Raw genomic sequence first — 26100 nt, forward strand, 5'->3', positions numbered from 1 at the left:
TCTAAATGAAATTTAATTAACAACAGAAATTAAAAAATATGCATTCATTAAAACAAATCTAAATGCACAAATAAAAGACTTGCACTTAAAGTGGTTACCGAATAACACAAAAACATTGCATAAACAGATTTGTTTAAAATTGGTGATATATGAAAGGGGTGGGTAATCATGTTTTTAGGATTGTCAGAAACTGAATTTTTAGATAAGGTACTGAATATTTCTCCTGAAACTTGTAAACTAGTTTGCAAGTTTTTGTAACGTAAAAGTGAATGAAACAGTGCCTATAAACTAACTGTAGCTTATATAATTAAGAATTTACAAGTTACGACAGTTGAACTAACATCAACATAGTTGTAACTTGTAACAGAAAGGTAAATAAATGACATATATACTTAGATTTCATGTCACAAGAAAAACTGAATTAATTGATTAAACTGAATTAATGCAGCCTGCTAAAATTTTAGTGCACCTCTAAAGAAGAAGACTATTTTTTATAATATCAAAACCTAAATTAAATGTCATTACAGCATAGGATAGGCAAATCAGTACTAAACCATTTCAACATATCAAAAATAAGCAACAAATTGCTAATTTTTTACATATACAATACATCAAGAATGTAACATAACTTGAAATAAAAACTTTCAGGCACAATCACATTTGACATTGTCAGAAGCAACCTCATACTATTCCTAGCCTAATGGGCAGCTCAAGATGGCCGTTGCAAATGCTTAACAACAACATCACAGAGTGCGGTTTTCTCTCCCACATATGATTAGGAGTTAAGTACTCATCTGTGAAAATTAACTACAGAAAATACAACAAAATCACATCAAAATTCAACACCAAAATTCTTAATCAAAACACAAACATACATAGCACAGAGATTGTATCAATCACGAACTTCTTACAACATCCTGATCATTTGATGCTTTAACTAGATGATCATTTGATGCTTTAAAATCTAGAAATTTTGTAATATTCATGACTTTGTCGTTTTATAGAAATGAAAAGATAATTCTAAAAGTAGGAATAAACTCTATCAACTCTCAGCAGTTAAACTTTTCTGTTAATTTCACCAACACGAACATTTATAAACAGAAAAAAAACACAATTCCATTACACAGGGAAGTGACAAGCAAGTAAAAAGCAACAATTAAGTGCATAAACAATGTTGATTAAAAACTTTTTAAAGGCTAACTTTTTTCAGCACATTGGGAATAAATACAATTATATGAGTACAGTCGACTCCGCTTAATTCGGACACTTTGGTTCCGCTCACTTTTGGCCGAATTAAGCGGAGAAACGGCTTTGTCCGAATTAAGCGGAAAATCAATTGTTCGTTTCATGGTCATGCGTAAAGGCAAAAAACGCATTTAAAATACTGTAGTGTTGCGTAATAAATGAATTGCAGCTGCGCTATACTGCACTAACTGGCACTGATCGCATAAAACGTCTTCGTTTACTTTAGTGAGCAATTTCACTTTTTGTGCTAAACTTTTCTGTACAATTTTGTCCTACAAGATGGACGCAATTGTACCGAAGTAAAAGCGACTATGAAGCTGGCAAGGCCTTATATGAGTTCATTGTCGATTGTTACTGCATCGATCGTCATTGTTTCACCATAATCACTCATAATGCAATTGCATCTTGTCTTAAAACGAACGAAGTACTGTTTATTGTGTCATAACCAAACGATGGAATTGCGAACCTGTGTCCGAATTAAGCGGAGATTTGTCCGAATTAACAGGAGTTTTTTTACGTTCAATTTTTACTTTTGTTCCGTTCCCGAGCATTTTGGCCGAATAAAGCGTTGTCCGGGTTATCCGGTGTCCGAATTAAGCGGATTCGACTGTATATTGGGATGTACAAAAATGCAATAACACGTTATGCTACTTATTACCTAACATACAAATAATAAATCACTCAACATAAAATGTATTATGTAGTCCATTATATAACAAATTACACATGCACAAAAATAATATTAAAGTAAATTTTAATTTAGAAACTCAATGTGAAAAACTGACAGTTATCATGATTTTGTTCACGGCTCGTGCCTGGAAAGCAATATCAGGGTAACAAAAAACGTTGTCCGTAAATCAAGTTTTTGTATTTTGTGGCACAGCATAGGAAAATATGGAATCAGCTAAAACTATCCACTGGAAAAAGTCACAAGCATCACTGTAATTATAGTCCCACCATTATACAGTACATATAAGAAATCATTTTTGCAATCAGATGTAAAAATGCATGTTATTATTAAACAGTAACTATAGATGAGTACATTCTTGGAGTTGCCAGTTTACAGTTTATCTCCCAATTTCCTAAAGCAGGATCATATACTTCAACTGATAGCACAGGCCCTTGTTCATTTTTACCACCAACCACATATATTTTACCTTTCATAACACAAGCACAGGCTCCAGAACGTGAAATATTTAATGGGGCGCCATTAACCCAGGAATCTGTTAGGGGATTATAAATCTCCATTGAAGAGAGACGATTCTGCCCATTATAACCACCTATTGCAAATAATCTGTTATTTAAAACAACCAAGGTTAGCTCATTTCTTTTTTCTTTCATTGAAGCAACAAATTTCCATCTCTTTGAACAGGGATCATAACACTCAGCAGAGGACAATCGTTTTCCTCCTCCAAAACCACCAGCAACGTAAAGTTTCCGATTTAAAGCAACCATTCCATGAAATGCACGTTCTTGAATCATGTTGTACATTCCGCTCCAAACTTTGCTCATTGTGTCAAACTGTTCACAGGATGCTGTTGAACCAGCGTTAGGTTTAAGGCCACCAGAAACATAAATTAATTCATTGATAACTGCAGAGGAAAAATACTGACGCTTTTTTAACATTTTTGGCTGTTTTACCCATGGAGACAACTTGTTTTCAGCATTGAAACTCTTGACTGTGTCGATTATTTCAGTAAGTGATTCACCACCTCCCATTAGAAATACGGTCTTTTCAATGCAAACAGCTGACGCTCCAGTATGTCCAAAAGGTAACTTTCGATGCAAAAATGGTTGTTCAATCAAACACTGCTTTTCCATCAAATTGTAAGTAACAATATCTGTGACCTCATCACCTTCACCGCCCATTACAACAAAACTTGACTGAGAATCAGCATCTTGTTGCTCTGGTGCATGTTCTAAAACCGCTTTCATTAAAGCTTTAGAGCAATCCAAGCAATCAGCCACCAAGCATTCATGGACCAAAACTTTCTTTAGAAAAGCTTTGGATAACTTGCACAAAGACAAATTGCCAAATAATCGACAAAAATACTGTTCACGCTGGTTTCTGTCATGTTTCACCCAAGCCACTAAAGCCAGATACAAATCTTCTTCTTTTACATGCTGACCATTGGATTTTACGAGTGCAGTCACATCTTCTAATTCCAAAAGGTTAAATTGTTCCTCTTTTACTATAGATTCAAAATTTTCAAACAGAATTTTTTCTGCTTTTTGGACAACAGTTTTTAGTTGATAGAGTCTGGCACACATAAAAATATGAATACAGTTTGAGCGATTTGCAATTTTATGGAGTAATAATGCACAGTAATCTTTAATATACGGAATTTGTAGCTGTTCAGAGGCTGCCAATAATTCAAAAACATTTTCATTTGTTAAATTTATTTTGCAAGTGTATATGAAATCCATTATCAAGTCCATTATTTCACTGCTTAATCCTTTGATAGAAACTTCAGGTTCATATTTTTCTTTCATTTCTGATAGAAACATTCTTGCATAAAAATCAGAAAAAGCACTCAGCACACAACGATGTGCAGGGAATCCTTCACTACCAACCTTGATTGTGACATCGCAGAGAGCTGTAGTCGTTTTTCTTTCAGTGTTTAATTTACTCAATATTTCTAGTGCATGATTGCTGGTAAACTTCATGGAATGCATTATTGATTTAAAGCTTATTTTGTTTCCTAGGGATAAATCTAGTGACAATAAACTTGAGTGCTTAGTAAGACAGATCAGTGTTACAAAAATATTATTTCATTATGGCCTAATTATTCACCTGACCACTCCAAAAAAACAAATACTGTGTTTGTTATACTTCCTTCTCAGTAAATTCACAACCCAGTCTAATCATAAGAAATCCTGCTGAGCCAACAATCTAATTTGATATGAAATCATCTACGTAGCTTTTTACTATTCATTATTCATACTTGGTTCAATAAAATAGTTGACTCATACGCAAAGAAAATACAATGAAAGTCTAGATCATGTCGGTATTGTAAATTTGCTGCATGTATGTTAGCTGTGTTGCATAAATTGTTACAGATTGGCAAGGCAAAATTATGGCAATCCGATCCACGGTAAAAACTTTTTTTCATATTTTTCATAAAAACATTGTAACAAATTCATTAAACAATATGCACATATCCTTTTATGCAGAAATCACTTATACATTGTCAGCAATGTTCCCTCTAATATTTTCACGAGTCTGAGCAAACACACTAACTCCCTGAGCGGTCCCTTGGACCACTGTGAGCAACATCAGACAAGCGGACTGTGGTTATTATTTATTACGCGTTTATTTTATTTTCAATTCGGGTTGGATTTTTTTCTTGTACGCATAGACCGTGTCAGCAGTGCGCAACTTAGAGGGAACATTGATTGTCAGTCTTCGTTTTTACACCATAGTTTGTTGACATTCTTTAAATGTTTATTTAATGTTTCAAATACCAGATGGTTATTGAACTCTAACTTGTTACAAAATATTGTATGCCCCAAATCCATTAAGGTCTTTATGCATCCAATTAATTCCTAATTTATATAAATTGGCAGAATATATTTTAAATACTACATACAGTCGAATCCGCTTAATTCGGACACCGGATAACCCGGACAACCGCTTTATTCGGACAAAATGCTCGGGAACGGAACAAAAGTAAAAATTGAACGTAAAAAACTCCCGTTAATTCGGACAATTCTCCGCTTAATTCGGACACAGGTTCGCAATTCCTATCGTTACATCGTTAGGTTATGAAACAATAAACAGTACTTGGTTGGTTTTAACACAAGATGCAGTTGCATTATGAGTGATTATGGTGAAACAATGACGATTAATGCGGTAACAATCGACAATGAATTCATATAACGCCGTGCCAGCTTCATAGTCGCTTTTACTTCGGTACCATTTCGACCATCTTGTAGAACAGAATGGTACAGAAAAGTTTAGAAGAAAAAGTGAAATTGCTCACTAAAGTAAACGAAGAAAAAAATGACGTCGCTTCCTTGACAGTTCGGCAGTTAGTTGCGTTGGCGGGGATATCAAAACGTACTTTGCAAGATTGGCAGAAAAATGATGCAAATCTGCGTGAACAACGTGAAGAGACTATGCTTCGTGGACGAGGTTTAAAGACAGAGAGGAAGCGGCTCAGAATGTGCGTTTTATGCGTACTCATTTACTCGTACTCTTGTGCGTTTTATGCGATCAGTGCCAATTACTGCAGTATAGCGCAGCTGCAATTCATTTATTACGCAACAGTACAGTATTTTAAATGCGTTGTTTGCCTTTACGCATGACCATGAAATGAATAATCGATTTTCCGCTTAATTCGGACAAAGCCGTTTCTCCGCTTAATTCGGCCAAAAGTGAGCGGAACCAAAGTGTCCGAATTAAGCGGAGTCGACTGTACTTAGAAATTGACCACCTGTATAGAATAACATATCTATAAATGATATTTATGCCCTTTAATGGCCAATGTTTAAACTTTTTTTTTATTTTATTGCAGTTTTTACAACAACACTTAGGCAGAACAAAAACACTATATGGCAGAGGTACAATAAACACTATGATCAACATCAGGTAATTGCTGACATATTCTACGTATCAGCATGAAACAATCACAAAAATAGAAATTATACTAAGAATTTGCAATTTGCCATTACTATAACAAAGCATACATGATGATCAATTTGTAAAAATGAACATTAAGAAGATTTCTTACAAATAAAAGGAACAGCAAAATATTTGCAGATATCACACGCAAAATACACCAAATTGCATTTGGAACAAAACACAGTCATTTTGTTAATAAGTATCAGGATGTTATTCGATAAAGTTCTTTGTGAAATAAAGTATGAGCAAAAAAGTAAAATTGTGTACTGATGAAAAAGTTTAATTGATGCATAAACAAAGAGGACATGTATGAATCCTAAATATATATACCGAAAATGTATTTACCTATGTTGCTAGCCTACCTAACTTTGCTGTAAGTCCTCTTTTAACTTAATTTTACAAGATGGCTAAATTACAATTACATGGCAACCCAAGCACATTCAGGGGACTTTTTACTTCTTCACCCAGTCTATTCCATTAACTGCATAAAGGCAATCATGTAGAGTGACCATGCCATGTGCTTCTCTCAGTTCTTTCAAGGGAGATATTTTGGACCATTTAGGATGCTCATGGTTAGATGTATCATACATTTCAAATACACCTCTTAAACCATAGAAAGGTCTACCTCCAGTCAAATAAATTTGATTGTTTAAAACAAAAGCTGCTGGTGATGTTTTGCTTTCATCAATTGAAGGAAGTAGAGTCCATCTTGATTTGGGATTCTCAAAATCAACCTTTTCAAAACAATATGTGTGTCTGTCAAATGTATTAGAAGGATTATGATTATATCCTGCCATCAAATACACATTGCTTTTTACCTTAGTTGCAGCAATGCGAGGTTTTGGTGGTTTGCAATAGGAGCTGGGTAATTTTAACCTCTTTTTTACTAGTAACATCATACTTTTGAACTTTATAACCAAAAAGAAATATAAAGTTGCAATTACCCCCATCCATATTTATGTAGTTATCAACTAAATCTTGAAGACTTTTTCTTGATAACACTTCTGAGATCAGTGGTTTTCGTAAAACCACTTCCAGCACGAATGTAGCAGGCAGCTTTTCAACTTCAATGACGGCAAAATGTTTGATTAAATGTTCTTGTCTATCAGACATTTTATGCTTTACTCATTTCATGACAGCATAATAGATATTTTTCTCAGATAAAGCAACTTTGTTTTTGGTTTTTAATAAAGTTAACACCTGATCAATACCAAGTTGTTTGAAATCAGTTTCTTGAAGAATGAGCTCAAACTGAGAAGCTGTAACTTTTTCGAATTTTTTGAAAACCTTTTCAATGTTGTTGTTCTCAGCAAAACTCAGTATGGATACGCAGTTGCTAGAAGTTATTACCTAATGAAGATAGACATTCTTTTTTAACAGCAGACATTTGGAGATAATCCGCTGCCATAAATATGTCTTGATAATTCTCAGCAGTAAAGTGAATGGAGGCATTGTACGTATATTCCATTAAAATCTCCTTTCAAAACTAGCTTTGTTCAGTTTAACCTCAAATTCTTTTTGTTCCTTCATGTCAGTTGAAAACATGGCTTTAAATAGTCAGAATATTTTGTAAGAATACAATTGTTGGCTACAAACTCATAGTCACTACTTCCACAAACAATAACAACATCATGAGCGATTTGTTTCTTGTCTTCAATTTTGCCATCACCTGGGTTGTTTTCAGCTTCTTCTCAGGAACACTATCACACTATCTGTATCTACCTTGACCTGGCCGCTTAGTGCAGCACTACTCTGCTCTGTACTTTACAGTCATAACGAACAAACTGCAAAATAAATGTTAAAGAAGATGATTTGTGCAAAGTTTTCCATGGAAACCTAATAGTCCAATGATGCTGCAATGCATTTCGCTAACGTTGATGAAGGGTAGGTAGTAAGTATGGAATGTAAAGTTTTTGAGGTTTGGGCAGCATAATTTTCAATGATTGAAATGTCTGAATGGGTGTGCACTGGGGTGGCCATGCCACCCAAAAGAGCTAGAGGTGCCACTACTTGGGAGTTAAGTTACATGCTCCGCCTAAAAAATAAACTTTAAGTGGTTTATAACTCCTATGATAACTTTGAATGCAATCAGTTTGAGTCTCTTTTACCTTGCACTCCCATATCATGATCAAGTATTGAGGGATTATTACAACATAATTTCTTTTGTATTACCTCAGTTATAACTAATTTGCATTCAGGCCTTCAAATCCAAGTGCAAAAGTACAAGAGTCCCTTCAATGGTACCCCTTTTTTAAAAAGAAGGTTCATAAAAGAACTTTATTATAATGTTATTGTTATCATGCAGTTACCGTATTCATTTGACTCATATGTTTGTACGTTCAGGCCAACTTTTTGGTCCATATAATTAAAGGCACAAACTACGGTGTAAAATAGAAAAATAAAGCAAAATTTATCCTGAATAAACCGTGAATACCCAGAGTTATTGACCGATAATCCTAAACTAAAAGAGTTTTTTATGTATTGCAAAGCCAGAGTAAACAGTTTCTAGATAACTTTGTTGACATGTCAAATTTTAGCCTTAATTTTTATTTCAAAATGTTTAGATAATTGCTATTCGCCTAGTTTTAAAATTGAAATATTTAAGATAGAACAGCTTGATATGAACAAGCAAAAACGTTTGAAACATTTATAGTTTAACTTTTTTGGCTAAATAACTTCCAAAAACTCTACATGCTACAATTATATTTCAAGTGTGAAAAAAAGGTTGTTATTGTCATGACGCGGGTTACAAACGAAAAACAGACAAGGTCACTCATGTCACTTACACAAGTTATTTTAACATGCACAGATTCAAATGCGCATTGTCACAGGACATACCGACAGAGTACTATATAGTTAAGAGTGTACTGTTTGCAACTGCAGCCTGAAGAATCTGCTTACCTTACACTCTTCCAGGCTTACTGAAGAACTGTTCATGCATGAAAAAATGACGTCACATTTGAGTTTCCATTTTAGAATTCTAGTATTTGAGGCAAATTGGGCTATTTTACAACATGGCTTACTTTGAGGCAGAGGTGTCGGACGTTTTCAAAATTATCGGTATATATAAATTCAATTACATCAACTTAATCGCGAAAATGGTGTAGGACCGCAAAATTCGTTGCGTCGAATATTGTGCAGCCTGCCCAATTTTAAAATGTGCTTATTACTAAGAAAACTATGACGGCATCCACCTAAGTTACTTCAGCGTCCAAGTCTTTCGTGACAAAAATTGGGTTTGCGTAACATACGAACATCTTATTATATGTAAAAGTCCTTTTGAATTTTAATTTTATTACTCTGTATGACAAGAAAATAAACAAATTGCGTTATAAAAAAAATTAATATTATGTCCACAGTTACCCAAACAGTATTTCCATTTAGATGCAACCAAACAATTTCAGTAAGATAATTTGCTCTGTTTAAAAGGCAATCTTGTGCGCTAAAGCAACGCCGGTGTTAACTGGTAAGTTGCTCTCAGGCAGCAACCAACCTCAGACAAAGATTTCAGCCGACTGCAACTGAAAAATAGTGTTCACGTTTCAGGCTCGTCTATAAAACCATGATGAGATCTAGTTCTCATCCAGTTACCATCTGCTCCATTCTCATCTTTATCAAATTACGTATTTAAACATTGCCTTTATGGAGAATATGATAGTGCGTTTGATCATTGATCTGTCGCAGTCTGCGACTTTTCATTACTTTCACTGTAATAAAAAAGGTAACATTATGGCACTATGGCAGTCATACACCATGCAGATTCCAGACCGGAAAGTATGACAGTTTTTTATGAAAAATTGTGTGTGCAGAGGTTAAAATTAGAATTTTAACGTGTTCTTGGCCACCAGTTTTTTATAAACGAGCATTAAAGCTTTTTAGGCTTACTTTTTAGGCCTACTTTACCTTGAACGTTTACCACTTATTACCGTTCCTTAATTGTATGTGTGCATGTTGTTTATTGTGCTAGCTATCCTATAAAAGCTAGCAATTGTAATTTTTGAAGTTAAAGGCATAAAATACTGTAGACAATACAATTATTGTAATAGGTGTGAACTTGATAAAATATAGTATCCCCATGTTTGTGTGCCATGCTTTTTATCGACTGCAAAATATGGCAGTTTTTGACGAAAAAATCTTGTGTGCAAAAACGCAATTTTTTGCACGATGGTGTGCATTGAAACCTTTGTTTTTTTGTTTATCTATTATAACTTGACGTAAAGATAAAGAAGTTCGTCGTTTAGCTATTCACGTTGATAGATCTACTACGTGCAGGTGCCACACTTTACACTATGGCACTTTATATAGATGTTACATAATACTGACAAACTGTAAAATGACAAAAAAGTTAAAAGAAGTGGCTGATCGCCATTACTGATCATTACCAATTTCAGTTTGTTAGTGTCCAAGGAGATTGTCGTTTATCCTTGAACATTCAATGAAACAAGTTAATTTTTTACAAATTGCTCAGTTTATATAATTTAATTTATTTATATAAACAGTAGAATATCAGTTTTAGTAATAATGTGGTAGCTGTGTTTTCCAGCATAATTTTTATGATTATACCCATGTAGAAATGTCAAGTTTGTTTTATTAATATAATGACTGCCGTTGCTCATTTTTCATGTTGCCCCAATTCATATCCATTTCAAGATCGCCATATTTCACTGAGTGATCCGGTAAAAATTGGCAGGTCCGTTGCAAGATGCAAACCATCCACAAGTAATGCTGTGTTTGACTGCAAAGTGCTGTCCCGTAACCATGCATTGTTGTGGTTTGAAAATGGAAAATTTTATTTACAAGACACGAAAAGCAGCAATGGTACATTTGTCAATAATCAAAGACTAAGTAAAGCATCTGAAGAAAGTCCAGCAATAGAACTGAATTCGTGTGATGTTGTACAGTTCGGTGTTGACGTTGTAGACAATGCAAGAAAAGTGACTCATGGCTGCATTGTTTCACAATTAAGACTTTACTTACCAAATGGCGAGGAGGCAAAGCAGAGCAACTGCTCTTGGACGAACAAGCTTATTGAAAAAGTCCCATTTAGTCAAGTCCAACCTTCTGTCCAAGCACAAGATCTTTATCAGTTGCACCAGTATTTGCAAGAAGCCCTACACCGTGAACAAATGCTGGAACAAAAGCTTGCTTTACTCCAGCGTTTAGTGATCACATCTCACGACGCTTCTGAAAAAGGCTGGCAAGCGTTAATTGATGAGGATCGTCTTCTTTCTCGCTTGGAGTTCTTAGAGAATCAGCTGCAAGCTTTCAATAAAGGCCAGACTGATGGTAGTCTGCAAACCCAACTTCAGCAAGTACAGGAGGAGAAATACAATTATGAAAACACCTCCAAAGAAACCCTACGCCAAGCCTTGCAGGAAAAACTAGAAGCTGCAAGAAAGCTTGCAAGCGTGGAGCGTTCCTTAAGCAATACCGAGGATGAGTGCACACACCTACGTACTTTGTATGAGCAAACACAGACTGAGCTTAAGTCTCTCTCCACGTCTCACCAAACAAAATTGCAAGAACTGTCTTCAAAACTTCAGGATGCAGAGCATCAGCATGCTCAATTGAAGGCCAGTATGGAAAAAGAAAATTACGAATTGCAAAATAAAATAGATGAGCTGCTTGAAAGTGGCCAGAAGCAGCTGCAAACCATAGAGACTTTGCAAGCAGAAAATGAAAAGCTGCAGGAAATAGCGAGTCAAATAAAAGATGGTGACACCACTGACCCAGATGACAGTGTTGAGGGCCTAAAATCTCAACTGACAGATATGGAAGCAAAATTGGATCAGCTACATGCTGAAAAATTACTGGATCAGGAAAAAAGAATACTTGCTGAAGAAGAACTACTAAAACTGCAAGAGGAAAAAGAAAGACAAAATATTGCCCTCACTGAAACCAGCAAGGAGCTACAGGCTGCTTTAAATGATCGTGAGAACTTAATGCAACGGGAAGAGAACGTGCGCTCTGTTGTGGAAGAAAGTGAACGCATACTACAGCTGTGCGAGTCTACTTCACGCTGTGAGAGTGATGAATCGGATAATGAAACTGAAATTTCTTCACCAAGCTTGGTAATTGTTAAAGCTAAACTTAAAGAATTACATCGAAAATTAAGAAAAGCTGATCAACATATTGAAAGTCTTCAACTGGAAAATAACCAGCTGAAAGAAAAACTTGAGTCCAAACGAAGTGTAATTGTAGAACACCCTAGCTCTAATGTTGTTGCTGTAGAAGACTCTTCTCTCTGTCAGCAAGCAAATACTAACCACATCGGAGAATCTAAAGCAGTTCATTCTAATTCTATAGCATCACCTGCTGAAAAAGAGGCTCAAAAAGCATTAAAAAATATTCAGTTTCAACAAAGTGAGTTCAATGAAGCCCAAGATGGAGTAATCCTATCTAGGCTGGCTACGAAAAAGTTAAACCATTTACAAGATGAGCTAAACGCTGCTCAATCATCCGTACGTGACCGGGAAGAGGATTGTCGAAACCTCACAATCAAGCTTGAACGTGCTGAAAAAAGTTTTCAAACAGCAGGACAAGAGTTGGGTCTCTTAAAGAACAAGTTGGCAGAAGAACAGGCTACAGCTACAAAGCAAACAGTACTTGCCGAAGAACTAAGAATTAGGTTTGAGAAACAAGCACTTCACGTTGATAAGATCGAAAAGCAGGAGAAAGAGTCCACCCAAAAGTTGAATACTGCGGTGGAAAAGTTAAATGAAACAAGTAATCAGATGACTGAACTTCAACATGAGTTGGAGCATTGCTACGTACAGAAAAGTGCTTTGGAATCAGAGATTGGTGCTCTAGCTGATAACTTGGTTGAAGCCGAAAAGGAAAAACTGCTTGTTCAGAAGGACTTGCAAGTTCTAGAAGATGAAACAGTGAGATTAAAAGATTCGTTGAAGCAGGAAATTGGACATAGTGAAGCACTGACTGAATTGTCAGCCAAGGAGCAAGCCAGATGGGAAAATGCTCTGCAACTTAAAGACACTGAATTGCAGCAAGCGTCCGCACAATACATAAAGCTTAGTATTGAACATGAAGAAAAAATGAAAACAATAAACTCGACATCTTATGGACGTTGGGTAGTAGTGATGGCAATAATTTTGGCTTTTATTCCAATTTTCTATTTCTACCTTTTTAATGCATGACATTGAACTCAATTTACATATCTTTTTATGACAAGGGAAGCTAGTTATCATAGTCATCAGTGTATTTGGTATATATATCGCAATATATCAGTACCATGGTATGTTAGTGTTGGACAACAGTTGTATAAGTCATCATTTTTTTATATACTCAGTTCACTCATTTTTGTGCTGCTTTCTCAAATAATTTTTTGTCACTGCTTAGGATGTTATCTCCAATCTGCCTCCAGTACATGTCTTATTATTTCAACTGATGTTAGTGGCTGTTGTTACAACGTGTCAGGTAGTGCTCACGTGCCATTGAATATTGTGCTATTTAGTAGAGGTAGTGTTTTGGATTTGTGATTGAGTGGTACAAATTGTGTTGATTTTTTGAAGTTTTGTGTTTATGTAACCAACAAGTATGTGAGTTGATGTATTTATGCTGCAATTTTTCTAACAAATCCATCACAAGTTTTGTCTATTTCTGCATAAGTGGTTATAGTATTTATTGTAAACGAGTTTGGCATTGATTGTATGCCAATAGACTTTTAAAGTAGGTTTTTGTTTTTGTTTTATTTTCTTTGTGTGATTTATAAAACTTACATATGCTGTGTCTGCTTCTCCAATATTGGGACAATATGACTAAATCTAGGTTACCGATTGTTAAGTTTTTGGAAAAACATCTGTGAATGGTGCGTCGTTCATATGCGTGAAAAGTGAACTGATGCCTACATGTACATTTCTAAAGGTATCATCCTGTTTAAGTCTTGTTGGTTGATTTCTAACTACTTGTTTGTACTGTGGGTTCAGCTGAGTAAAATTGTGGATTGGTAAAGTATATGCAAGCTTTCATAATTATGTATGCTTCATATTATTCAGCAAATTTAATCCTGTTTGTCAGGCAAAGATGCTTGCAGTGCACTGATTCAATTGTTTTCATCATTCGTGTATTCTAACGAACGCCCAGGTTTTCAAATGAATGTATTTTTTTGTATTCGAGAACGAACTTCTTCTAAAACTTCATACTTTATTATTTTGAGTTCCCATCTTTATTTAGTTGTACATCAGATCTGTATTAACTCATTAAAATGTAATTTGGATAAGGTGATTGTGTGCTTATTTCTTGTCCTGCTCTATATCTTTGTGAAAAAAGCTGAATTTAGACATGGATATACTAGATAATGATGATTTGGAAGAGGTATATGCAAAGTGATGATTACAATTTACAAATAATATGAAATTTATATGAAATAATTTTTGTTTAATGGTAGGATCGTTTTAAAACGAAAAGAAAAAGTTTTTAAAAAACCTCGCTCTGTTATGTTTTTATTCAGTATTTTTATTTTAATGTCTTCTTCTAATCTCATAGCTTGATGCTGATGAATTTGATATTCCTGAAGTTGAAACGCCAACATTGGAAAGCATCTTAAATGAAGTAATTTTTCACTTTTAAAATCTCACATCATTCCTCCAGTCATTGATAATGCTACCGAACCTTGCCTTCATAAATTTTAGAAGCTTTTCTATATTGCTTAATAATGTTTGTGTCTTGCTTAAATGAACCAAGGGTTAAACTTCCATTTATTTGTACAGTCAGACGATGATGATGACCCTTTGATATCGCTGGATGATGTAACAGACCAGGGCTTGAATCCATCAGACAATGGTGTGGCTTAATTACAATATGAAGTTTTTTACAGTGACAAATTGCAAGATTTCTATCTTAAACAATTAAAGATCACTAGATTGTACGATAAAACTGTTTAAAAATCCATAAGTGTAATTGCAAACTGTACCATCTATCATTGCAGTGCTTTGTGTTGGTATTTACATGCATGGTGCATTAAATACCTCCTGGTTTTCCTGTTTGTTGTGTTGGCAGGATACTGATTGTATTATTTCCTATATATATATGTAATGCATGCGTATGTATCATCTCTTTTTGATTAATATCCGTTTCTGTTTTCATAACATGAACGTGTTTGCATAAAGACCCAAGCACATTGGTGTCTCCTGCGAAAAACCCAACACTTCCTGAGCTGAATGTTCTAAAAAACTGGGAAACAACATCAATTGCAAGCACTGATAGCAAGAAAAAAAGGTTTCATAAACCCATTATTTTAAACTATTTGTACATTTTAACGGTGAAATTATTTTACTGTTATTGCTCGCCGTTAACACATGCTACCAAAAGCTGTTTGAAATTAGGTAATGCGGAATATATATAACACCCACCACAAAAAAGGAACAGCATACTGCAATACATTTTTCGTTATTATCTTCTTGATTTGTATTCAAGTATTTAACCTTTGACTATTTTAAAGAGAAATTGACGCGGATCAACACGGCAGTGTTCTTTCATTGACAAAGGAGCAAGGTCTATCGCGGCAGATGCTCGATGCGATGGAACGGGTTAACGCTGGACGTCCAACCACACTTGTGAGTTACACTTGAAGCGAGACCATTAATTTTGTGCTATGTAAACACTGGTTATGTTGATGCCTTATTAAGTCAGGTGATTTACATTTTTTGAAGGCAGCCTCGGCCATGTTTGCTGTTGGAACTGCGAGAGGCCTCGTTCTTCTCTTTGGTAAGTCCTTGATTATAAAATGAGCTATCAGTTAATCCAGGGCTGATTTGCTTTATCTTCTCTGTGTATTAATTCCCCTTGAAAAGAATTTCTGATTTTACTCTTAGTTTTAAAGTTTTCGTTTCCTAGTTTTCCACAGGTTTGAAATAAATTATATTTTGCATGCTCAACTATTTTGAAGTGTGGTAGTTATTGTATGTTTTTAAGCATGGTTATGTTGAATAAGTTTGGAAAACAGCTTATTATTTTTCACAGATGCATCCCAAGCCATGAAATTCTGTCTTGGTAGTACAAAGATTGGGTCAAAATACGGCTCAGTTACTGCTTTAACCTTTAATTCAGATAGCACCAGAATGCTAGTTGGTTATGCCAAAGGGGAGGTGAATAATATAGTTTGTCATTTATAACCAACTGTGAAAGAGATAATTTAAGTCAGTTAAAATACGATATGCTTGTAAAGCAATTCATAATGCAATCACAATGCAATTTAAAAACTGGATGAGTCGTGTCAATAGAGAAGGAATCTATGGCAAGAAGATGTAGCAGTGGCCACGAGATTGCAACAAACATTTGTAAATAATTGACAAGTCACAAAAATTCATTGAAAGCTTTTACAAACAATCTGTGCTTCTGACTTTGATAGGAAGAAATGTTCTTCTTCAACTAATGTGTTGCATTGTGAATTGCTTTACAAGCATATGTTGTCTGTTTTGTGTTGTGTTTGTTTAACAATCACTGTTTTAACAATCACTTATGTTGCCTCGTGCAAGTATTGTTTTGATGTTTCAAATATCTGTATTTCCAATCTTATATAACATAGTGTCAAGCTGTAAATTGTTTGTGAATTCATAGATTCTTATGTATGACATCACATCAGGAAAGCTTCTACGAACTATAACTGATGCCCACCCCCCTGGGTCAGCTGTCTTGCATGTTAAAGTGAGTTTATTTGTCTTTGTTTGAAACTTGTTGAGTCAAGTATACATATACATTTCTGAGAATCATAAAATACCATATCGCAATAATCATGTATAAAGACCTCTTTGATATGGGTGCGCAGTTGGCCAGTTGTATACTTGTCGCAACTTGTTAAACTTTTAAAATAAGTTATATTTGATATTGGCTGTTGTTTTGTTGCTGTTGTTTGATTGCCTGTCAGCATTATTCTGTCTGCAGTTTACAGATGACCCGACATTAGCAGTGTGCAATGACAGTGGAGGCTCAGTTTTTGAACTTAACTTTCGGTGAGTGCATTAACACGGGTAATCTGAAACAGCAGAGCTTTTTATGTCAAATTGCAACTATTTTTTTGTAATATATTTTCTGAAATTTTTTCTCCTTTTCCTTTTAAATCGAAGCCTTACTGTTTTTAATAACTTAAATATTGATTACTTTCCGTGTAAGTTTCGGTTTTGAACAGCTTCTTTCACTAGCTAGTTCATTTCTACTTGAGTTTAAATTTATTTTGAATTGTGTCTATTCATTTCTTCAGCCGTGTAATGGGCGTACGATCGTGTGAGTCAAGATGTCTTTTCTCAGGAAGGTGACTACTTGTAATTTAATTATCTGTGAATATCAGCGCGTTAATTTATTTACAAATGAAGGAAGAAAACTAAACGTATTTACTAACATTAACAAATATTTTCAAAGTCGGGGTGAGGTGTGTGCCATAGAAACCCTCCATCTTGGCAAAAACGTTGCCGATCACCCATTTAGAGATAGACATCTACTTGCAATGGGCACCCTTTCCAAGGTATGTTTGAAAATATACTGAAAAAAGCTTTTGCAGCAAACTTTTTAATATTTAAAGATCAATTTAAGTGTTTTTACTTCAACTACATCAGTAGTTTCAACACCATTCTCGACTCCAATTTCCTTTTGTATGTGGCTAGGAAATGTTTTTATTACCTGAACATTGTTCTTGTTAATAGGTTCTGGTTGTTACCTTACGACCTCAAATCAAAATTCTCTTTTCTCACAAGCTCGCTGTAAGTGTTTGCAGTTGGAATCACATTTAAGTCTAGTTCAATTCAACTCTTTTCTCTGCAATACCAACTCTTTTTTTTCTTTGCTGACGTAGATCAACCCAACATGCGTCCCGCTGTTGGCATGGCAATTATCTGTAATTCGTTTAGACGGCAACTTTTCTGTGGATGTGATCCTCATGTTTGCTCGTGGCGACGTTATCTATTTCTTCCAGGTACAATCTCAACATTTATTATCATTTTGCGTGTAACATTTTGTTTTTGATTTCTTAAGCAACTCCCAGCTAAGACCCCACTATTTGTAATACACTTCTCAATTTTCAGGTCAAAAGCCAAAGCTGGGATGTCTTCAATTTTGTTCATCTCAGGACAATGAACCTTACTTATAAATTAATAAACACGTGTGTAAGTACATGTGTGTTTAAGTGCACTCAAGCTGAATGTGTGCAACTCTATAGCTGCCACTGGTACTTCTGTACGGTATGCATCAGTTAATTAATTTATTGCTTATGCAGTGGCTGAATCATCGCACGGTATTACTTCTTGATATCCGAGAAAGGGCTCATGTTGTAGATGTTGATTCCCAAACAAATTTAGAAACAAAACCGCTTGATCACATCAATTTGGTTTATAATAGCGCAACATTCAAATCGATTGCCACTGGTGGAAATGTCAGTCAGGCTTTGGTGAGATAATATCAACTTCTTCAGTTTCGCGGTTTTTGTTGTTGTTTTATTTGTGACTTTTTGCTGGGAATTGTTGCAAGCTGCATCCTGTTCTAAGGAACATCCTGCTCAGCTTTTGTGTTTGTTTTTCTGCAACCAGTGCCGTGCCATGTGTTTGTATCAGAACTATCAATAATTAAAAATCTATTTGAAGAGGTTGCATTAATGAACTTTGAAAATCTATCCCATATTAATGGTTGACATAGAAATGATAATATGACATTGGAAGTAATATAAATGAGTTATTTTATAATTTTGTGCAGTGGATTTTGGTTATGGTTGATGGTTTGAGAATTGAACCATTTTTCATGCAGGCAATGATCGGTGAACATGCTTGCTATCAGTCGATGATTCCTTTCAACAAAGGTGTCGCTTTTCTTGGAATTGAAGCTGTTTTCACTTCGACAATCAACACATGGAGAGAAAGAATAAACATTGCATTGAGAAGTGGCCACCAACAGGCGCTCAAGCTCGCACTCACCTTCTACGATGGATCGGCGAAAGCTATCGTTGGTAACCTCCCCCCCCCAAATAAAATACTGACGTAAAAAGTCTCCCACTAATTGCAACTCTTCAACTTTAGGTTTGCCTGCAGACCCAAACGAGAGAAAACGAGTGATATCTGATGTGGTAAAGAGACCTTGAACTCTATAATAATACACATACAATAAAATACAAAGTTATGTTTTCTAATGGAGCGTAGTATTTCAAACTTAATACAACTGATATTTCTAGCAAACATACTGAATTAATCAGCAGTGTAGATTTCAGAATAAGTATAGCAAGTTCTACCTTTTTGTAGTTAATAACAATGTGTAATTGTACAGTACATGGATATACAATGTAAAATTTACGTTTAGATGTTGGACATCCTAGTTGAATACGTTGACCTTGCAATGACAAAACTATGTCCAGATAGTGGAAAACTTCAGGTTTATATCTTTGCTGGCATCATTTTATTGTAAACTTTTAATTGTGTTATGCTGATCTTTGCGTTCTACTGAGCTTGGGTGTCTTCTTAGGTGCTTATCAATTTCTATCGCAATGTTGTTCCTATTTGTGTTGATCACTGCCTGCGATTGAATAGGGTGGATGTATTGTTTGGCAGGTAAGGACAATATTATCTACCACAATTGATATGAATTAGGCACATGTATTGTATGAATTATGTGCGCTCTGTAATTGTACAGTAGTATGTGTTACGAACGGGTTGCTGTAAAATAGTTCAATAACATACGTTGTCACCAGTAAATAATAACAACGTTTCAACCGATACAATTAACATATTTTCTAAGCACTATTTAGGTCAGAAAACTCATCAAGGTGTTCATAATTTTATGATTAAGGGTTGATTTTATTTCAGAATTTATGAACGATTTCGTCCTGATTGCATTGCACATGGGGCATTTCTCGAGTGCCTAGAACCTTACATCTTAAAAGACAAGTTAAAAGAAATCAGCCCCGTAGTAATGAAGGATTTTATAGAACATTTTCAAGCTAAGCGTGAGTTTTATAGCGGTTTGTGCTTTGGATGCGATTAGACAATTTGCTTACTATTCAGACCATTTCAAAGTATAGCATATGGTAGACTGACATAGATCTTGTTTATCTTACTAAGCCACTGCTGAGTTTTCAATCACAAAAATATAGGTTTGTTTCAATGTTATAGCATTCTAATTGCTCTGAATCATACCGTTATTGCAATGCCCTGTATTGATTATTTCTATATATCAAATTATGTTTCTTGATTACAATTCGGTTTTGTTCAATTACCTTATCTCATCATCTATCACCTGTACACATGTTTTTTTTTTCAAAGATATGTTGTCAAATGTTGAAAATTGTCTTCTTCATCTCGATGTGAGAAGTCTGGACCTCAATCAGGTAACATACCTGAACAATTTTGTGCTATCTGTAATAAACTTAATTGTCTATGTACTTAACATAAGTATAATCACATTTCCACACAAAGTATAACCCACAAATCAAGCTTTCATGTTTGAAGTAACGTACACTCTAATTCACTGATTATATCGTGTTGTTTACAACACGAAGTGCATCATTACCAGTGTCGTTAATGATTTACAGGTCATGCATATGTGCTGGGCCCATGGGCTTTATGATGCAATAATTAGCATCCACAACAGGGGAATGAAAGATTTCATTGGTCCACTGTGTGAATTGCTGGTTCTTTTGCAATCTGCGCTTGATACTGGGATACCATTAAGCGGTAAATGTTCTGAGTGTTTAGATTTTAACATTCAGATGTATTCTTTTGTCCGGATGTTTTGGCTTTGTGTTTATATTAAAATTTCCCACGTTTTAAAATCAACTGTTATCTGGTGCCAAATAAATCATGTGTTAATGCCAGTTACTTTGTTATATCCACCAATATTATGCAATATACAAGGAAGTAGATTTCATGTTACAGATAAAATTACAACCCTGGGCAACAAACTACTGGTTTATGTCAGCTGCTGTCTTGCTGGACTGGCTTATCCCCATGGCATTATGGACCAGGAAACATCAAAACGTGTAAAGCAGCAGGCAAGAGCTTATTGTAATTCAAGTCCTTCAGTTCAATAGTTTCATTACTGTTTCCTGTGCTTGCTGTTATTGCAGTTCTCACTTTCATTCTTGGCGCCATTGTTTTTTAGTCCATTTGCACATTACCAATTTTGTATTTGCTATTTTTTACGAGCAAGTAAATTGAATTTGAATTTTTCTCAGATGTTCAGTTGCTTAGTGCAGCCTCATTTGAACGAAAAGAACATGCGTGGGTTATATCCCATCATAAACATATTGCTGCGCTTTTCTACGAAAGAATTTCTCAATGTCTTGTCACTGGTAAGTCTGTGTCTGCTATTAGCTGATAATGTATTTGTGCATTCATCTCATCAAAGCTTGAAGGTTACTACTGTAGTACTGTTTATTTACAACAATGCGATGTAAATCTGTTCTTAGTCATTTTCCGAGCCTGACTTTCAAGACAGCGAAGGTATTTCAAAAGTTCAAAATTTTGTCGATGTTCTACTGCAAGTCATGCTTGAAAATGAAGGCTTCAAGGTATGAAGCAAACAGAGTGAAGCACAACTAACAAATGACGTTACATCAAATGACATCGAAATTAATTAAGTTTTTCTTCAATTTGGACAATTTTTGTAGCCGGACCAGGTGGGTTCCCTTTTCACGTTCCTAGCGCGCCAGTCTGCTCGACAAGGTGCAAGGTTGCAGTTGAACGAAACTCTCAAGAATCAGGTTGTGGAGTTTCTGACAACCCCTGGTGATCAAGCCACAGATCACGAGGAGAGACAGCAGGTACCTTCAGTGCTTGAGCTTAAGCTGAGCATATTGCTTGCTTCCCATGTTTATAGAACAAATAAAAAATGATATGACATATTTGCAGAGATATACAGGCTATTTATACATGGAATGTCAGTTTTACGTACGTTACGCGTTTTACAGGTACACTGTACAGTGAAATATACCAGATTATTAGTGCTATGTTGCTGGGCATTGGGAGTGTTTTATCATCTACATATGGTTACAAACAACAAAGCTTTGCTCTCTCAATGCATATCCTTGTTTTGCGTGATCTACTCACAGTATACGACATAACATGCTTGTTGACACTAGATTGTGTGATATCTATGTCTTGCAGGCCTTGGTTGACCTCTTGCAGTGCGGTATCCTGGCACACAGTGATAATTCGCGCTTGATCACTCTTGCGGAACGAGCATCGTTCTACAGAGTCCTGAGGTTTCTCAACAGCCAGAGGAGAAGATACGATCTCGTTTTTCTTGCTCATCTGAGAGATCCGGCTCAGAAGGTGAGACAGAAAGTTAGTTAATGAAGTGTCACGAGAACTTTTTGAAATGACAGAATGGTCAAGTCAAAGTTGCTGCAATAAAGTAAATATTTTGATCAAGGAGTAAGATTAGATCCAAAACTTGAAACAAAAATCAAGAAATATTGTAATACTTTTTCACCAGTTTTCATATCTTGAAGGATCATGTCTTTACTTTCATCCGTGATGTCCTTGGAAGCTCAGCTTACAGTGATGTGGAGAAACAGAAGACAAAGGATACGGTTCTAGAACACATAAAGGTAATTGCTTGATGTATAGAGTCAATTCAGGCAAATTTGTTTACATATAAACAAAGTAACACAAGGATTGGTTGTACAGGATACAGACAATAAATACGTTGCAGTAGAAGTATCGTTTGTAAAGAATTCTTTTAATTTTGACCGTGTTCTGCAACTACTAGAAACCAGCAATTAGTTGTGAGATTTTTCCAGTTTGCTTGAATCGATTACTAAACAAACTAACTGCCAACCAGTTGTTAAAATGTTGATGGCTCCTGCTCCTTTAAAGAGGTTTTACGGAACCAGTAACTAAAAATCATAAATATCACCGCCTAGTTAGACGTTTGTTCAAAATCTTGCAGGATCTTATCTCTTTAAATGGGAAGCAAGCGGCCAGTTTAGTAACAACAGTGTTGCAAGGATCGATACAGACCATTGCTGCCAAGCTTCATGTAAGCATTTCTTTCATGATTTAACCTGTAAATTTTTATAGATTTCAACGCTGTAATTGGGTCTTTTATTTGCTGTTGTTGTTGTCAATGCAGTTACAAGCTTCCGCCAAAATCACTCATTTCCAAATATATTTCAGGATGAGCCGTTCATCTTGTTCACATTTTTGCAAGGATTGTTTAGTCACGAAAAACAAGACGTTAACGATTTTATAACAGATTCTTATTTTGGTAAGTTAAAACTATTAACGCTTCAAGTACATCGCAATGTATTAGTACTCCAAGCACCAACACTGCGTAGAGAGATTTTATGCCCAGTTTTGCTATTTCAAGTCTTGTTTATCCACAGGTGATGACGACACACACACATCACAGCCTTCCGACCCTGACACATGCGAGCTGTACTTGTCACTCATGTGCCAGTTCGACCGTGACCAAGTGCTTACATTTATCCAGGATTGTGATGTCATGAGACGTCACAGAGCGCTTGAGGTAAGTTAACAACGTTACTTTACGAAGTGGTTTGATTAGCATTTTTGATTACAGCGTTAGACAGTTGTGACGTCATTCCTAGATTGTTCGACGTCATCGTGTTGATGACGCAACCGCTTATCTTCTTGAAGAGAGTGGTGACATCACTGGGGCCTTTAACATATTACTTGCCATGACTCGCGATAAAATGAAGCTTTTGGATGCTGAAGAAGGTACCATTGGGTGTTGTTTGCTGCTGACAGATGGTTGAATTTATCACAAGGATGTTTTTGTGGCAGTTGCTTAATTGTAATTTATTCCATCACGCTGCAACAAGATTTGGGATAATTTTTTACGACTTACAAGTATATAATAAACGCGTTGCTGGACAAACCCCCCCATGATAATTTTGACATGCACAGAAACTATGGCGTTGGAGGAAGAGGTGATGTCAGCCGTTGGAGATGTTGTGAGGTTGTGTCAGAGGAACTCAAGTAAGCTGTTGGAGAAACAACGGGAGGTATGTTTGTGGAGGAAGTGGATTTTACCGAGACAATAGTCCATAGAGGAGCAGATTTTGTAATAAGACAAATAACTAAAAATCTTTTGCCGATTTATGCAATACTAACGCCGAAATTTCAGAATTATCTGAAAATGACATTATTTTTTGACAAATCTTGGTTTATGTGCTACTATCTGTCTCATTGCGAGATTATTTCGATTTGTTAATATTTACAAGTTTTCTTTTAACTTTCAGAAATTTTGGTTTTCTCTTCTCGACGTTGTGCTCCAATCCCTCCACGGAGCACGCAATGCCGATGACGTCATTGCTAAGCGATTGGCTCGTTACGTACTGACGTCAATGATAGGTCACATGACCCTACCCGCTGTCCTGCAGAAAATAATCCAGGTCGACCATCCTACCATATTCTCTAGCATGTGTCATTGGCCACATTGTTATGTACTTTGTGTGCTTTTTTCCATTTTTAAAAATTTTGCCTGCAATCAAGTGAAAAATCATTAATTTCGTAAGACATTTCATTTCTCTTCCGAGACTGCTGGAATTTTCGATCTACATTTAATCTAACGTGGTTGTTCTACCGAATCACGTGTTGGTATTTCTACTTTCTAGGATCCCGCGTACAAAGGTGGAAAATTCGCCGAGATTAAAGATTTACTACTAGGCATGTTGGAAACGTATAGATATGAAAGCACATTGTTGGGCACTACATTGAATTTATTGGCAAGGTAAGATTTGAATCACAAGAGCCAATCACCAGCCTAATATTTGCGCACAAATCTCGTCACTTTACGGCTTTAGCGCAGTGAAGTAGCCTAGCTGGCTTTTCCAATGACTGTGTCTCTATGTTCCGGCAAAATTTTAAGGATTCCGCACTGACGTAAACCTCTAGAAAGCCAACGTTTCACTTCATAATGACGTCATAGAAATCATCGGTGCTTCGCAAGTGCCCACGTAGTAGACGTTGAACAAGTTCAAGCTTTAACTTTAATAATTTTTGTTTTTCAGGGCTCGTCATGAAACGCTGGTCAATCTACGTCGCAATGTCACTCGTGGCGTGGCTCCAAGGTCACAGTTTTGTACTCTGTGTCGTCGTTCTATTCTGCACTTGCTGGGCTCGGAACGTCAGAATTTAGTTGTGTTTAGGTCAGCCTTTAAACTTTTCTGCAGTCTGTGACAATGCCTTTGTTTTTGGTTATTTTGAAACCGGTATTAGGCGATGTTTTCGATTTTTAACGAAATTCATATTAGTTCGCTGTTTTTCATCCAAAAAAACAACAAAACACATGAAGAAAAAAGATTGAATCACTTTTTTCTTGATTCAGCTGCGGCACCGTGTACCACGAAGCTTGCATACGACTGGAGTTGAACCCGGGTTCGAATCCTCACCACGACAGAGATCATAAATGTTACGAAACAAGTCTGAAAAGATCCGAGTACCAAGAAGGCCTTTTAGCATCCATGGCCGCTTGCCTCCGAAAGGTAGAACCGTAACTCCCACTCTTATGAATATTAACCAACCAGCCTTTGCCTAATTGTTATTATATATGTCTAGTGTACACCTAAATTAGCAGGTTTTGTACTCCGTTAAAGCCCAAATGACTTTGATCCTTTAACGCAAGGAAGACTCTACAACATGCATGCTCGGCATGTTGCTGTTTCCGTTAGTATGGTACGGTTTCGGGCGACCGGCAGTTTTCTTCACTGCTGGCGTGTACAAACCGTTAGGGCATAGTTTACGCCGCCTTGTGCGTCAGACACCACATCACGCACTTCAGAATATTTTCTTTTCTGTAGGAAGACAAGCCACAGGATCGTGCGCGTGACCGCAATCGAAGTTCAGGTTTTCGTCCGCCTTTTGACCCGAAAAACTTCTCCCTGAAAACTAAACACCCGCCCCTTAAATTCAACTGATGCATCGAATGTTAGGATGCCTCACGTCATAACCAAATTCTTCAGTGTTTTTAAGTGAATCGATTGTTTGTTTAACACGTTTCGGGTCTGCACTTCGTACCTCGCTTGTGAGGCTCCGTTGTGTGCCACCGTTAAAAAAATTCATATTGGTTTCATATATCATTTATCGAAAGTTTATTTATTATTTCTTAAATGCACCGTTTTCAATTTCTAATTACTTTCAGTAGCAAACAGCACGAATAGACCTTGAAAGGTGCTGTTCCAATCTGATACCGTCGTTCTGCTAATTCTCTATCGTGTAACGTTCATCAAATGTCGATGCACTTCGTGATTAAATGCTGCTACTATATTCATGGTT

The 26100-nt window shown here is 36.0% G+C and overlaps 3 protein-coding genes across 5 annotated transcripts; 2 read left to right on the top strand and 1 right to left on the bottom strand.

Moving 5' to 3' along the window:
• On the bottom strand, positions 1-5562 carry LOC143463070 (kelch-like protein 12). 2 transcript variants are annotated; one of them, XM_076961433.1, is made up of 2 exons: positions 3820-5562; positions 1-3740 (listed from the first exon to the last, which is right to left on the bottom strand). In XM_076961433.1, the coding sequence occupies exon 2, from the start codon at positions 3736-3738 to the stop codon at positions 2263-2265; it is 1476 nt and encodes a 491-aa protein (XP_076817548.1). In that variant the 5' UTR covers positions 3739-3740; positions 3820-5562; the 3' UTR covers positions 1-2262. The 2 variants fall into 2 exon arrangements, with proteins under 2 accessions (XP_076817548.1, XP_076817547.1); XM_076961432.1 differs by having other exon boundaries at positions 1-5560.
• A 4403-nt stretch (positions 5563-9965) lies between these two features.
• On the top strand, positions 9966-14059 carry LOC143463515 (uncharacterized). Its single transcript, XM_076962013.1, has one exon. It carries the CDS (start codon positions 10468-10470, stop codon positions 13021-13023), a length of 2556 nt encoding a protein of 851 aa, XP_076818128.1. The 5' UTR covers positions 9966-10467; the 3' UTR covers positions 13024-14059.
• On the top strand, positions 14060-26091 carry LOC143463514 (vacuolar protein sorting-associated protein 8 homolog). 2 transcript variants are annotated; one of them, XM_076962011.1, is made up of 38 exons: positions 14060-14200; positions 14372-14437; positions 14596-14668; positions 14995-15103; positions 15327-15441; positions 15538-15592; positions 15848-15972; positions 16445-16531; positions 16769-16836; positions 17085-17135; positions 17243-17345; positions 17524-17580; positions 17673-17792; positions 17902-17982; positions 18093-18263; positions 18617-18815; positions 18886-18932; positions 19163-19234; positions 19325-19410; positions 19666-19805; positions 20122-20186; positions 20391-20532; positions 20734-20849; positions 21033-21149; positions 21267-21368; positions 21468-21620; positions 21964-22131; positions 22311-22409; positions 22751-22840; positions 22978-23068; positions 23187-23329; positions 23412-23541; positions 23731-23828; positions 24066-24218; positions 24441-24556; positions 24837-24974; positions 25154-25310; positions 25626-26091. In XM_076962011.1, the coding sequence occupies exons 1-38, from the start codon at positions 14168-14170 to the stop codon at positions 25740-25742; spliced, it is 4053 nt and encodes a 1350-aa protein (XP_076818126.1). In that variant the 5' UTR covers positions 14060-14167; the 3' UTR covers positions 25743-26091. The 2 variants fall into 2 exon arrangements, with proteins under 2 accessions (XP_076818126.1, XP_076818127.1); XM_076962012.1 differs by lacking the exons at positions 14060-14200; positions 14372-14437; positions 14596-14668; positions 14995-15103 and having other exon boundaries at positions 15334-15441; positions 15542-15592.
• Positions 26092-26100: the final 9 nt, after the last annotated feature.

Source organism: Clavelina lepadiformis, chromosome 6, assembly GCF_947623445.1.
Source record: "Clavelina lepadiformis chromosome 6, kaClaLepa1.1, whole genome shotgun sequence".
NCBI lineage: Eukaryota > Metazoa > Chordata > Ascidiacea > Aplousobranchia > Clavelinidae > Clavelina > Clavelina lepadiformis.